Below are 12026 nucleotides of genomic sequence, written 5' to 3'. Positions count from 1 at the left end.
TTTTATTTTTGCAATGTCATTCCATACAAAAGCAATAGAAACGTAACAGTCTTAACAAGAAGTTTACAATTGAATATTTGAACAGAAAATCTGTACACATTATCATTTACAGCAATTTTACACGGTAAATTAAATGACTATAAAAAAAATGTTCTTTCTAAATCCTTCTGCTGTCTTAACTCTTGGAGTAGTATAGGTAAAAGGGCTACTAAGTGCTATTTACAAGTACCAAATTAAGACTGTATAACTTACATAAACCCCATTAACCTACCAGCTCAATTTAATATCTGACTATTCAGTGCTCTGTATGAGGAAAAAAACCCATCCTGACATACTGACAAACAGCCCAAACCCTAACCCTTTCCATAAAGATATTAAAGGTATCTGATTATGAGAACACTTGGCCAGATACCAGTAAAGAAAGCCCCGTGAATATATGCTTAAACCCAAACCAGCCATCTGACAAGTAGCAATTAATGCCTAAAATACTTGTGGAAAACCAGTTACGGTACACTTGTCAGGTTAACTTCAAGGATGCAGAGATTAAGCAATTAAGATTGTTGCAAGATTGCTTCGAGTTCAATTTTCCTCGGATTTAGTTCCATTTACAATTTAAAACATGCAAAATACACTCCCTATACATAAAATTAACGTCTCTTAAGAAAATAAGGCAAGAACATCAATTCACCAAGAGACTGTACACTATGAACAGAAACCCCCAGTTACAAAGGCAGGACGCGTGCTTGGTGGGCCACCCCGCCGGGGGAGGCAGCGCTGCTCCCAGGGGCCTCCAGGTGGCGCCGGTTAGCTCATGGCCGAGAAGTCTTTCAAGGGTTCAGTTAAACAGGCTTCCAAGTCAAACGCGTCCTCGGCCTGGCAGTCCACGTGTCTAACTTTGGTAGGGGTGCCACAGTACATGTCCTAGAAGACAGAAGCACGGTCACAGCCGGTCCCCCGGGCACACTGGACTTGTTGCCGGAGGCGCTGAGCAGGGCGGCTCCCCCTCCGGGGGCTGAGCGCCCCCCAGGAACGCAGGACAGGCCCGGGAGAGCATCCAGCAGATACTGCCAAGCTTCACTTCAGCCGCATCTGTCAAACTCCCACCCCCCGCCCCCGCCCCATTAGTGACCAAGTGACCTTTAAGGGCCCTGAGCCGCAGCCGCTCAAGCCTAACAGGAGCCACAGTGTGGACGGGACGCGCCACCGTGGCTCGTGAAGCAGAATCTCGTCACACGGCCGAGCACGCAGCGCTGGCGCTGGGCTGAGGACCGCCCCACCTCACCCCCAAAACGGGGGCCAAAGCGTGCCAGCTGAATCTAATCCTCGAGGAGACAGTATGACGACTCCAACTGAGGAACACCCTGCTTCGTGAAAACGGGCCTGAACCCTTCCAAAGAGGTCAACGCCGTGGGGGAAAAGCAGGAAGACTATTGTGAACTAAAGGAAATTTAAGAGACACGGCAATTAAACGTGTAATCCTTGATTAAATTCTGGGCCAAAAAAGAGAAAAAAAGACCTGTGACAAGGACATTACCGGGACAACCAGGAAACCTGAGCGCGGCCTGGTTACGAGGCAGCCGTGCTTTACCACGGCTGCGTTTCGCGAGCACAACAGCGATGCTGTGGTAGTGGCCGTGCTCAGCGGCGAACGCGCTGCCCCCGGTGCCTCCGCCTCGCCACCCAGCCTTCTCTCCTGTCCCGCGAACGCCCCGCCGGCTCCCACCTCTCCTCGGTGCCCCGGGACCTCCCGCCAGGACCCCTGCCTCTGATCTCCAGGGCCTGGTCCCCGACCCCCGCCCCGCGCCCGTGCAGTCACCGCCCCCTAACTTCTGTGACCACGAGCGGCACATTCAGAATCGGCTTCTTGAGCTGGGACAACGGTTACTCTTAATCCAAACCAAGGATGCCACCCGCTGAGATCGTCATGGGTTTTAGTCCTGCCTGTGTATAAATATCCACAAAACTGGGATCATCCTATGGTTAAGTATCCTGTTTTTCTTTATCTTGACCATTTTCCACGTTATTAGTCTTCAAAAACAATCTGTAGTAGCTGTATTCCTTATGAATGTACTTTTGTCATTCCTCTCTTTTGGACATTTGTGTTACTTTTTTTTTTTTTTTTTGGCCATGCGGCTTGCAGGGTCTTAGTTCCCCGATCAGGGATTGAACCCTAGCCCCCTGCAGTGGAAGCGCTGAGTCCTGACCACCAGACCTCCAGGGGACTCCCTGTGTTACTTCTAACACCTCGAATAGTCACAAAGAGTACGTGGGATGCAGATGGTCCCCAAGACTGGAAGGACACGTCCCAGGCTTATCAGGGTGACACAGATGGAAGGCAGGCAGGAAAAGGCAACTACGCACTTTTATTTTATATGCTCCTGACCTGTTCAAATACAGTATAGGTTGATCTTATATAAAGCAGGAGTTTTTCAAACAAACATTTATGAGTTCTAGTTTTTAACCTATTTTTTTACTTAATGTGCAGAATATTTCCACATGTAAATATTGGGGCCGTCTCCTTTAAAATAACAAAGGGATCCTTTTACTGTAAACTGCTGCTGTGTATTTGGCTTGTATACGTGCAGAGAAGTCTGGAAGAACGTGCACCCAACCAGTAACTAGAGAATTAGAGATGAGGCAATTCTGTACATCGCTTTTCATCTTTGGAGGTTTTTTCTTCCAAAAACATGTAATTTTTTAAAATTGGCAAATGTGGGGAAACCCCTAGGCCCAAAGCATTCCTCCACTTATAACAACTAGCAGGTGATTCCTATACTAGCAATTCACCAGGACAAACTATACAGTCTAAAATTAACAATAGTGACAAAGCCTGTGAACCAGAGAAGAAAAGGCCTTTTACTTTTAAATGAAAATGGTGGTACTCATTAGTTAGATTGAGCCCAAAATCTAAAATAAGGCCACTACCTACGAACTCCATCAAATCTGACATTTCAATAAAGTCAGAGAAAGGGGTAAGGAGCCCCTTTTTCATAAGCATCAGAATCAAATTTCAGCTTAAACTTCAGTTTTCAGAGGGGCATATGTTGTCAACAATTGACCTGTAACACTCACGCGGAGAGATAAAACCAAGGAAAGGTACTTACGAAGTTATCCTGAGAGCTCGTCTGGGACTCAGAGCTGCTCTCCGCAGATTCCGTCTCCATCTCCCCGAGGTCTACAGGACGTCTGTGCGGTCAGAACAAGCACATCAGTCAGCGCGTAACAGAGCCAGAAGGCAAACGCCACCACGGCCGCGCTGCCCGTGAGCGCTGACACGCATCTCCTCTGCTCCCTGAGGGACCCACCAGCTTTCAGCGACTCCCCGTGCGCCAGACTGACCCTCTGCCCGATCACCTCGCAGAGGTAAAGCAGGCACTGCAGGCAAACACGTCCACCCGGCTCGGAGCACACAACCGCCTGCCCACTCTTGCCCGTGGCCAACTATCTGTACACAGCCACAGGCATCCTTCTAAGTAGGAGCGTCAATAATAAAGCCCAGTTTGGGGGGAAGACAGACACCGTGACAAGCCATACTACACATCATCACTCATTTGTCCAATTTCCTACCCATAGAGAGAATAGGACAATAGTGACACCGGACACCGGGAAAAAAATCAGTGTGTCTGTGAGGCCAAACTTGTAAAGACGCGTCAGACATCATTTCAAACGTGACAGTTTCTAATAAATTTCCCCAGCACAAAGCAGAAACTCCAACACTTGAATGAATAAATGTGTCTCTGAGGGAGGGAGAGGCTCAGGTCGAGGGAGCTGAGAAGAGAGGCCGCACAGACAGTGTCTCCACCTCCGCGCTCAACCGGCATCCTGACCACGTGGCAGAAACTCAGGCCTGAGACCTTTCCAACTAGACACAGTTTAAAAAGATAAAAGCCTTCCTTAGATGAAAAAACAAGACCTTTCACGTTTATAGCTCAACATAAATTATTCACATGCTTTTTAAAATGTTTATCTTAAAAACAAACCCCACATATCTCTAGGTTTCCTAAGATGAGTCTGGCCGAGCTACAGACAGTAAAGCCTGCCCAGGAAGCACACCCCTCCCTCCGGCCTCTCCCTGAGCCTGCCCAGCCGGCTTCATACACTCGTGCAGAGAAAACACACACACGAAGCTGTGACCACAGGCAGACGTTATGCACGATAACCTGCCACACAGTGACAGAGCCACTGCGATCACCACCTGAACTGCAGACACGGAGAACGAGAATGCAGTAAGGACGTACATTTCTTGCAAATCACATCCTTCTTCCGCTGGAGGATCCCAAAAATGCAGAGCCACCTTCCAGAGTTTGATCTGCTGGTCCCACGATCGTCGACTATACTTCTTGAATTTGTTGGGGGTTTTGGGATGAATGCCAGGCTGTCGAAGGTGCCTACCGGGAGAGAGGGATTATCCTGGCACACACCATCCACATTTGCAGGTGAGCTTAAAAGCACTACCTCTCTGCCTCTGCTTTCCTTCGCAATCCATGCCCCAGAATAGGACATCTGCACTTCAATCCTGCCAAGCAGCTGGTATACTCTCTAAAGCTCCCTTTGTATCCTTGTGTGTGTAGCGGGAGGGGGGAACGCTGCTTACACAAAACGGGGCAATACTCATATATTTCTCTAATAAAATCTTTACAATCTGTAACTTGAACTTTAGTTTTCCCATCATGTATTTTAGTAATCTTACATTTATAAGACAGCTATGAGTCTTGAGAAATGAAATGTCATCTAACATTCTAAATTATGAAAATGTTATTTTTTTATCTTCACGTCCTTCGTTTCTCAGTCACCAACCCATTCTTCTTTATTTATGTAAGTGCCTGAAAGTCATTAATAATACACTTCTTAGCAGGTGTGAACTACACCCAGAATCAGATTTACCACCTAAGCAACTCTTTAGACGGCAATGCCATATGACTTGACCAGGACATGCTGGCGAAACAAGACTACCTCGGGACTTCTTTAATATAGCGATCGTAGGCAATGGTGTTCTTCCCATAGTTGATCTGCTTCTGTCTCCTCATCAGGACACTTTCATCGGTCTCTAAGTCAGCTGGCAATGCTGACATAGACTCCTTCGAATCCGAACTGAAGAAAATGAAATGAACAGAACAAGCCTCACAATTAAGATCACTACATAAGAAAACGCTTAAACACAGTAACGGGAGTATTTGCCCTTGGATTCCAAACCATATTAACCCCACAACAGTCCAGAATCTTTGAATATATGGGAATTTAGTACACGATAGATACATATTTCAAATCAGTGAAGAACAGAAAAACAGTAAATGCTATTGAGACACTTAGCATCTCATGTTCACAGTTTTTTTTTCATTAATAAACTACAGGTCTATTAAATTAGAAAAGAAATAATTACACAGCATTTACCTTCCTGATGATGATTTTCTCTCTCTTCCAAAGTCATTTATGAGGAGTTTCCTTTTATATCTGAGAGCAAAGTAAATGTTGCTGTTTTTAAAAAGGTATAGAAATGAACACAATGCTTTTAGAGCTAAGACAGAGCTACAGGGAACAAAGCCTCCCTGAGGGTGTGGTCTGGTAAGTGGATTAAGTAACAGTAGGTGGCTTCTTTTATTTTCAACCTCCCTCAACCACCTTTGAGGCGGAAGATAAAGGTTACGTGCCAAGATCATACAAGGTGCTTAAAACAACCAGGTTCTAAAAAAAAAAAAAACTACTGCCGCCAGCTAAGTAGTGAGACCCAAACGACACAGAAATTTACATCCCTCTAACCCTGAAGCCTTTAGAAAAAAATAAACATGAGTTGAAATACAAAGTTTTTATTTCTAATACCACGATTACTTATTAAGGAGACGTGTGCCTGTTGGGCACTGCTCACCTTCTTGGAAAGACTGCACACCTTCCCCCGTCCCCCCATCCCTTGTGGATTTCACCGGGCATTTCCCTCCTATCACAGCAATGACCAACACCCAACTTTGCAAAAGTACGTCACCAAAAAAGCACACTGCAATCTAACAATGGAAACCGTGAACCACCTCTAGCTAGAAGCTCATGCAGGTGTCTAAAACATGTCACGTATCACGGTGCCTCCTTCCAAATCTAAAATTCTCAACCTTCCCCAAGTTTGCTGGGGCATCCCAGTGAAGCCTGGATACCGGGAGATAATGAACCACCCCCTGAGAACTGAGAAACTAGTTCCTGAAATCATTTTCTGTAGGATTTCATTCTTTCTGGAACCCCAGTTGAAAAGACTGGCTTCAGGTATGACTAAAACCTATTTTCAAATTTTCAGACCGCTGGTGTGTAGTGTGTGCTAGCCTCCTTGACATACAGTGAGCTGAATTCTTACCGCCCCCCTTCCTGGTGGGAAGTAAGGCAGACCACCATCATCAAAAGCTCACATCACTTGGGTCTTATCAAAAGCAGCAGCTTTCCATCAGAAAGGGAGCAGCCCAAAACAGTGCTCTGGACAAGATCAGGCCTGCTTTGCAAGGCAGGGCAATATTCAGAAAGGAACAAAGAGGGGTCCACCAACAGGAAGGTCAAGACAAACAGGGGTCTCCCTGCGGCACTTAAGAGCTGCAGACAGTCCCCAGCAAGGGGTGACACTGGGGGTCCGGATACACAAGGCCATGATGAGGATTGTTATAACCCTGGTGAGCAGAACACAAAAACTGCATAGACCCAGTCAAACAGCCTACCGTTACAGCTGGGAAAAATCAAGATCTATATGAACACGAGAACTCATTCAAAACACTGAAGCCCACGTCTGTCAGCTCCAGTTCACCCTTCTACCCAGGCACCCTACTCACCCACACACATGCATTCTCACGGCTGAAACAAATTAAGTGGTCACAACCAACCCCCACGTGTGTCCGAGCCTTTCCGAAGACAGCAGCTCTAAATACCATCGACCGCTGCAGAGCGGGAGGAAGCAGTCTGGCCCTGCTTCCCTGCTGACAATGAGGACATATTTTCTCATCAGAATTAAGAACAGACTCTTGGTTCAATATACTTCAATTAATTTCGAGCCACAACATTTTAACTCAACGTTCATTCCCTGGGTTGGATGGCATCTATCAAAAGGAAGAAAGGCCCCAAAATACCAGGGAGAACGTAATCCAGGGGGGTGAGCAGTGGTGAAGGATGCATCATCTGAACTGCAATGAGCTGAGGAAGAGGAAGTGGCTTGGAGTTGAACTTGAATACACAGCTCTGGGTACGACCGCAAGGGGTTCACAGACCCCAAGTCGGGGACCCGTCCCCGCACGCACTCTGGCATTTCTGAGCTGTTAGCAGCGCCACCTCCCACTTACTGCCACCCTGGAAGGACAGCCCCAAGACACCGGTTCTCAAATTTCAGTGAGTGGACTCAGCTGAAGGGCTTAAGCCAGGGCTGGGCCCCACCCAGTTTCCCATCCAGCAGGCCTGGGGTGGGGCCTGAAAACCTGCATTTCTAACAAGTTCCCAGGAGCTGCTGACGTGGCTGGTCTGGGGCCCACCAGACTTTTAAAAACCACCACTCTAAGATATGCCTCAAATTTAACATATAATTAAAAACACCAGAGGTAACATTTCAAACTGGTCTGAAATGCATACCTTGCAATTTCTTTGTTAACTCTAGTCCTCATTTCATCTTCTTCGACTGCACTTGCCCAGTCTGAACATCTAGAACGGGGCTTAGGGCCTTCGGGAGTGGTAAAGCTGCAATAAAATGAAAACGCACATTTGAACCATGACACAACTTTCAGTTTCCTTTCAAATCGTGCATCAGGAAATGTTCTGAGGTTGTTTGGAGAGGGCCAAGAAAACGGGCTCCAGAGTCATCTCTGCTCCATAACTTACTAGCTCACCGAGTTCAGGCAATTCGTCTGAAGCCTCCTGGGCTCTGTTTGTTAAACAACTTCTGTGCGCTCCCTACGTGCCAGTGCAGGGGAAAGGCAGACAAAGTCAACAGGTATCATTGGCGCCAAAAAGTGTGCCTACCTAGTACAACTACTTTTATTTCCAAAAACGAGGGTTTTTTTTTAGGATTTTAAAAAAGATTTCAGCTAATACATTTTTAGAGCTAAGCAGAGTGGCCAGCACCTAATAAATGTGGTTACTATTTACTTCTAGACGCACACAATTAATGGCTCAGGATGTATCACATCATAATTAAAATGGGGGGGATAAAAATGTACTTCAAAGTTCTTACTACATTAGCACTTAGTCTACAGGTAAAGGTGCCCCCTAGAGTTGGGTTAAATTTAATCTAGAAGCTTAGTTCTATCTAGAGCTCAAGGAAATCTTTAGTCAAGTTCAGGCAATTTGAACTTGATGCCAAGAACTCTGGCAGTTAGAACTGTTGCTACGTCTGTTACTTAGAGATTAGATGTAAACTTACATTTTTACTTTTCCTCCTCAACTTTCTACTGGCCATCACTGGTATATCAAAAGTGGAAACTAACTTCAACTGCATCAATAAGCGACTTTATACATTCTAGCTGAAAACCCAATGGCATGCTTTGAAAATGCAACAGCAATAACAAAAAAATAATCCGCTTATGTAATTATCATTTCTCTCCTTATAATTACTCCACCCAGAGAAACTCAAATTGGATCCCTAAAAATAAATTTCCACAGTCTAAATATGGTTGGCAGGGTCTGAAATCAAATTAATGAGCAAATTAAAATGACTCAATGACTGTATGGCAGATACAGAAGAGAACCAAATGGAGGCTTGTCTAGGGCTGGACGCCGACATCCTCACTAGTGTGTCAAGAGATCCAGGTCTAAGTTGCCCAGCCGTGACAGATTCCTGAATTTCTAAAACGTGCTTACAAACGACCTTTCCATCTCATGTTTTGATAGCTTGATACAAACTACCTTGCGTGAAACTAAAATTCATTTCTTAGATTAGGCAAATTATATTCACCGACTCACCCTATCTTTAGGACAAGAGTATTTTTGGGAAAAGTGGTCAAGTAGAAAACAAAGCCTGTTTTACACAATGAGCTAACGTCCCTCCACAGGGACCAGTTCTTGCGCCCCTGGAGATGTAAGTGGCTCCACTCACCACGCGCCCCCGTGCACTCCCCGCTGGCACCACAGGGGGTTGTGGGAGTGAAAGCACACGCACAGAACAGCAGGGGCAATGTGCCTAGGACAGGAGCATTCCTGCCGGAACAAGGAGGCCTACGGGGTTGCTGTGAGCCAGAGGAGTACCCACAGGACACAAAGGAATGCAAAGCACTGTAAGGCTGTGACACTCTGTCTTCAGCTAAAGGACTCAGAGCATGATCTCAAAGACAGCATTCCATTACCTGTCCTTCACATCTAGCCCTAGGGCTGTCAGGGCCTCTTCTCCATTCACATCTCCTCCCAGGTAATCTCAAATCCCAAATCTCTAAAAGCCACGTATATGCTATATTCAGCATCTGTGCCTCCCCGACCAGCCTGTGAGGTCCCGCCCGCTACTTCCGCAACATCCGCTCTTCACTCACCTGGAAAGCGTCTTAAGCCTGATCACCAACTCCTTCCCCAGACCAGTCTGCCCCACCCCCGTCCTCTTCATGGTGGCAAAAGGTTCCACGAGCGATGGAGGGTCTCCAGGCCGAAAAGCTGGTCGCCCTTGACTCCTCCCAGCACCCACCCGTAACCCATCAGCAAGCACTGGGCCTCCTGCCTTAGAAGCCCATCCGGAGGCCCACACTCCCCGCCGCCCCCTTTCACCTGAACTTGGCCGCTGCCCCCCCTCCCCGCACCCTTCGCCTTCCTCTAGTCAGGCTCACACAGGCCCTGGCGGGCGCTCGCCCAGGGACCCCCCATCTCACCCGACGGAGGCCTTCACCTGCCGCCCCCGTCTCTGAAACGCCTCACCTGACTCGCTGACCCACCCGCGTCAGGGCGTAAGCAAACAAAAAGGAAGTCTAGGTGGACACGGTCCCCTGACCTCCCCAACGCGCTGCTCAGCCAGAAAGCCCCCCAGTAAGCGTGTAAACACGCACACGCTGCGGCCGAGACTCGGCAGAGGGAAGCGCCTAGGGAGCGTCAGGGTGGGAAGAGGGGCGCCCGCCTGCTGGGACGCTGCTGTTGACACCCGACTCTTCCGAGCTGACTCTTTTACGGGTCAACCTGACTGACTGCGCTGGGAAGCCCTAAGTTCGTGGTGGCCCCCAGCGCCAGCCCCGGAACACAGCAGGGCTCGCTGACTGAGATGAGCCCGCTTTCTGTCGACAGCCATCACCGAGACACCCCGCCGGCACGTTGTGGTGCGCAGGTGCCGGGACCAGTCAGGGGTGGTGACCCAAGGGCGCCCCGACTAGTGGAGAGTTGTTGGTGACCCACGAGCACCCCCTAGTCGGTCAGGTGCGGGGACCCCCCCCGCTCCGGCCCCCGACGGCCGCGCCGGGCCCACCTGTCGGGTCTGCGGTGGCCTGGCGGCCTCGAGGGGCCCTCGGCGTCCTCGGGCTTCCGGCGCCTCCCGTCGGCCGTGCGCTTGCGTCCGAGGCTCCATCTTGCGGCGGGCGGCGGGCTGGCGACAAGACACCACGTCAGGGCGAGGCGGCCCGGGACCCCTGCCCGGACCCCGCCCGCCGCTCTCCAGCCCGGGAGTCCCCCGCGCGCGGCCCGGCCTCACCTGGCGTCGCCGTCGCGGCGGCTCCCGCACCCGGGGGAACTTCGCAGCCGGCAGGCCATGGCGACGCGGCGGGCGGGATCGTGGGGGCCTGGGGGTCCGGCTGTGGCGGCGGCGACGGCGACTTCCTCTCCGCGCGACGCTGACTGACTGCGCGCGCCCCGCCCCCAACAGCCTTTATGGGCCGCCGCCCCGCCCCCCGGACTCCCGCGCGCGCCGGGCCGGTCGAGACCATCGGGCCCGCGCCGGGGGGAGCCGCTCGGAGGCGCGCGCCCCGCAGGCCGCCCAGGCCGGGACGGGAGCCGCGAAACAGCTGCCTCGCGTGCTGCCATCTGGGAGGCGAAGGGGCGCCGCCGGGTTGACTGAGGCGAGGCCCTCAAAAAAGGTTGCCCCCTCCGCCTTGGAGGCGGCCGGGCCGCCGCGACCCTCGGACGCTGATTGGCCGCGCCTTCGCGGGCGGGGTAGGGGTATTGGCGGGAGATTCGGACGCTGGCGACGCAGGCGCGCCAAGGGGACAAGGGACGCGTCTCCGATTGGCCCGGCCCCGGTTTCGGGCGCTCTCCGATTGGTCGGCTCGGCAGGGACTGTGTCCGCGCTGGCGGGAACCCGGAACCCGGAAGGGGAGGCAGCAGAGCAGCGTCGGGCTGCAGTCTTCAGGCACGGAGAAGCCTGCGGTAACTCGCTGCCCGCGACTGATGCCCGGCGTCGCGAGCCTATGTGAAGTTCCCGCCGCTGAGCTCACTTCTGCCTCTTTCAGAGCCGCCTCCTGCGCTAACCGCCCCCAACCCCTGCGCGCGGCCCACGGGCCCTCCGTGACCCCCACCCCGCACCCCACACCCCACCCGGCGGGGCCCTGGGCCAGTCTCCACACGTTAAGTGATGCTGTGTGCAAAAGAAGTAAAGAGAAGGACTGAAGTCGAAAGAACATCAAAGATCTCCGGGATGTAGAAAATTCGGGACCACCTGTGTTTTTTAAATGCGTTCCATGTACCACTTTCTAAAAACGTTCGGGGGCCAGCACCAATATAAGGGAGCAGGAAGCACGTGCCGTTGAGGAGCTCCCCGACCCGAGCTGCTCTCCTGGGGCACCCAGGCATACCATGGGACACAGCGGAGAGCTCGAGTTTGGAGGCCTCGACCAGCAGGGCCTGCCACCTTGGGCCACGTGTCCCCTGTACCTGGAGCGCCTGCATGCTGACCCCCCCCCTACAACCCCCAGGACCCTTCAACGAGGGTGCCCTGGAAATGGGCTTTCTGACCCCAGCTGGGAAATCAGAGGAGGATTCCTGCAAAGTCTGCCTCCCTTCTCTTATTCTGAGTAAAACGTGCACATTAAACCTGCCACTTCTAAGATGGCATCTCCCCAATTGTTACCAGAGCTTGAATATCAGGAAAAACAAAATATTCCAATCAAGAAAATATA

General features: G+C 50.7%; 1 protein-coding gene across 1 annotated transcript; it reads right to left on the bottom strand.

Annotated features, from left to right (window-relative positions):
* SLBP (stem-loop histone mRNA binding protein) lies at nt 1-10779 on the bottom strand. The gene is made up of 8 exons (XM_059923766.1): nt 10607-10779; nt 10385-10501; nt 7585-7689; nt 5392-5451; nt 4954-5091; nt 4239-4388; nt 3105-3186; nt 1-921 (listed from the first exon to the last, which is right to left on the bottom strand). Exons 1-8 carry the CDS (start codon nt 10663-10665, stop codon nt 805-807), a joined length of 828 nt encoding a protein of 275 aa, XP_059779749.1. The 5' UTR covers nt 10666-10779; the 3' UTR covers nt 1-804.
* Between the last annotated feature and the right edge of the window lie 1247 nt (nt 10780-12026).

The sequence above is a fragment of the Balaenoptera ricei genome, chromosome 5, assembly GCF_028023285.1.
Source record: "Balaenoptera ricei isolate mBalRic1 chromosome 5, mBalRic1.hap2, whole genome shotgun sequence".
Taxonomy (NCBI): Eukaryota; Metazoa; Chordata; class Mammalia; order Artiodactyla; family Balaenopteridae; genus Balaenoptera; species Balaenoptera ricei.
Note: the sequence above shows the minus strand (reverse complement) of the source record. Positions and strands in the feature narration are given on the sequence as shown.

Bases quoted from the DNA above. Each gene is read 5' to 3' on its own strand.
- SLBP (XM_059923766.1), bottom strand. From the start codon at position 10,665: ATGGCCTGCCGGCTGCGAAGTTCCCCCGGGTGCGGGAGCCGCCGCGAC. The intron at 4,389-4,953 runs GTAGTCTTGTTT...CTCTCCCGGTAG, and splicing joins TATATTAAAGAAGTCCCGAG to GCACCTTCGACAGCCTGGCA. The intron at 3,187-4,238 runs GTACGTCCTTAC...CTGACCGCACAG, and splicing joins GGATGTGATTTGCAAGAAAT to ACGTCCTGTAGACCTCGGGG.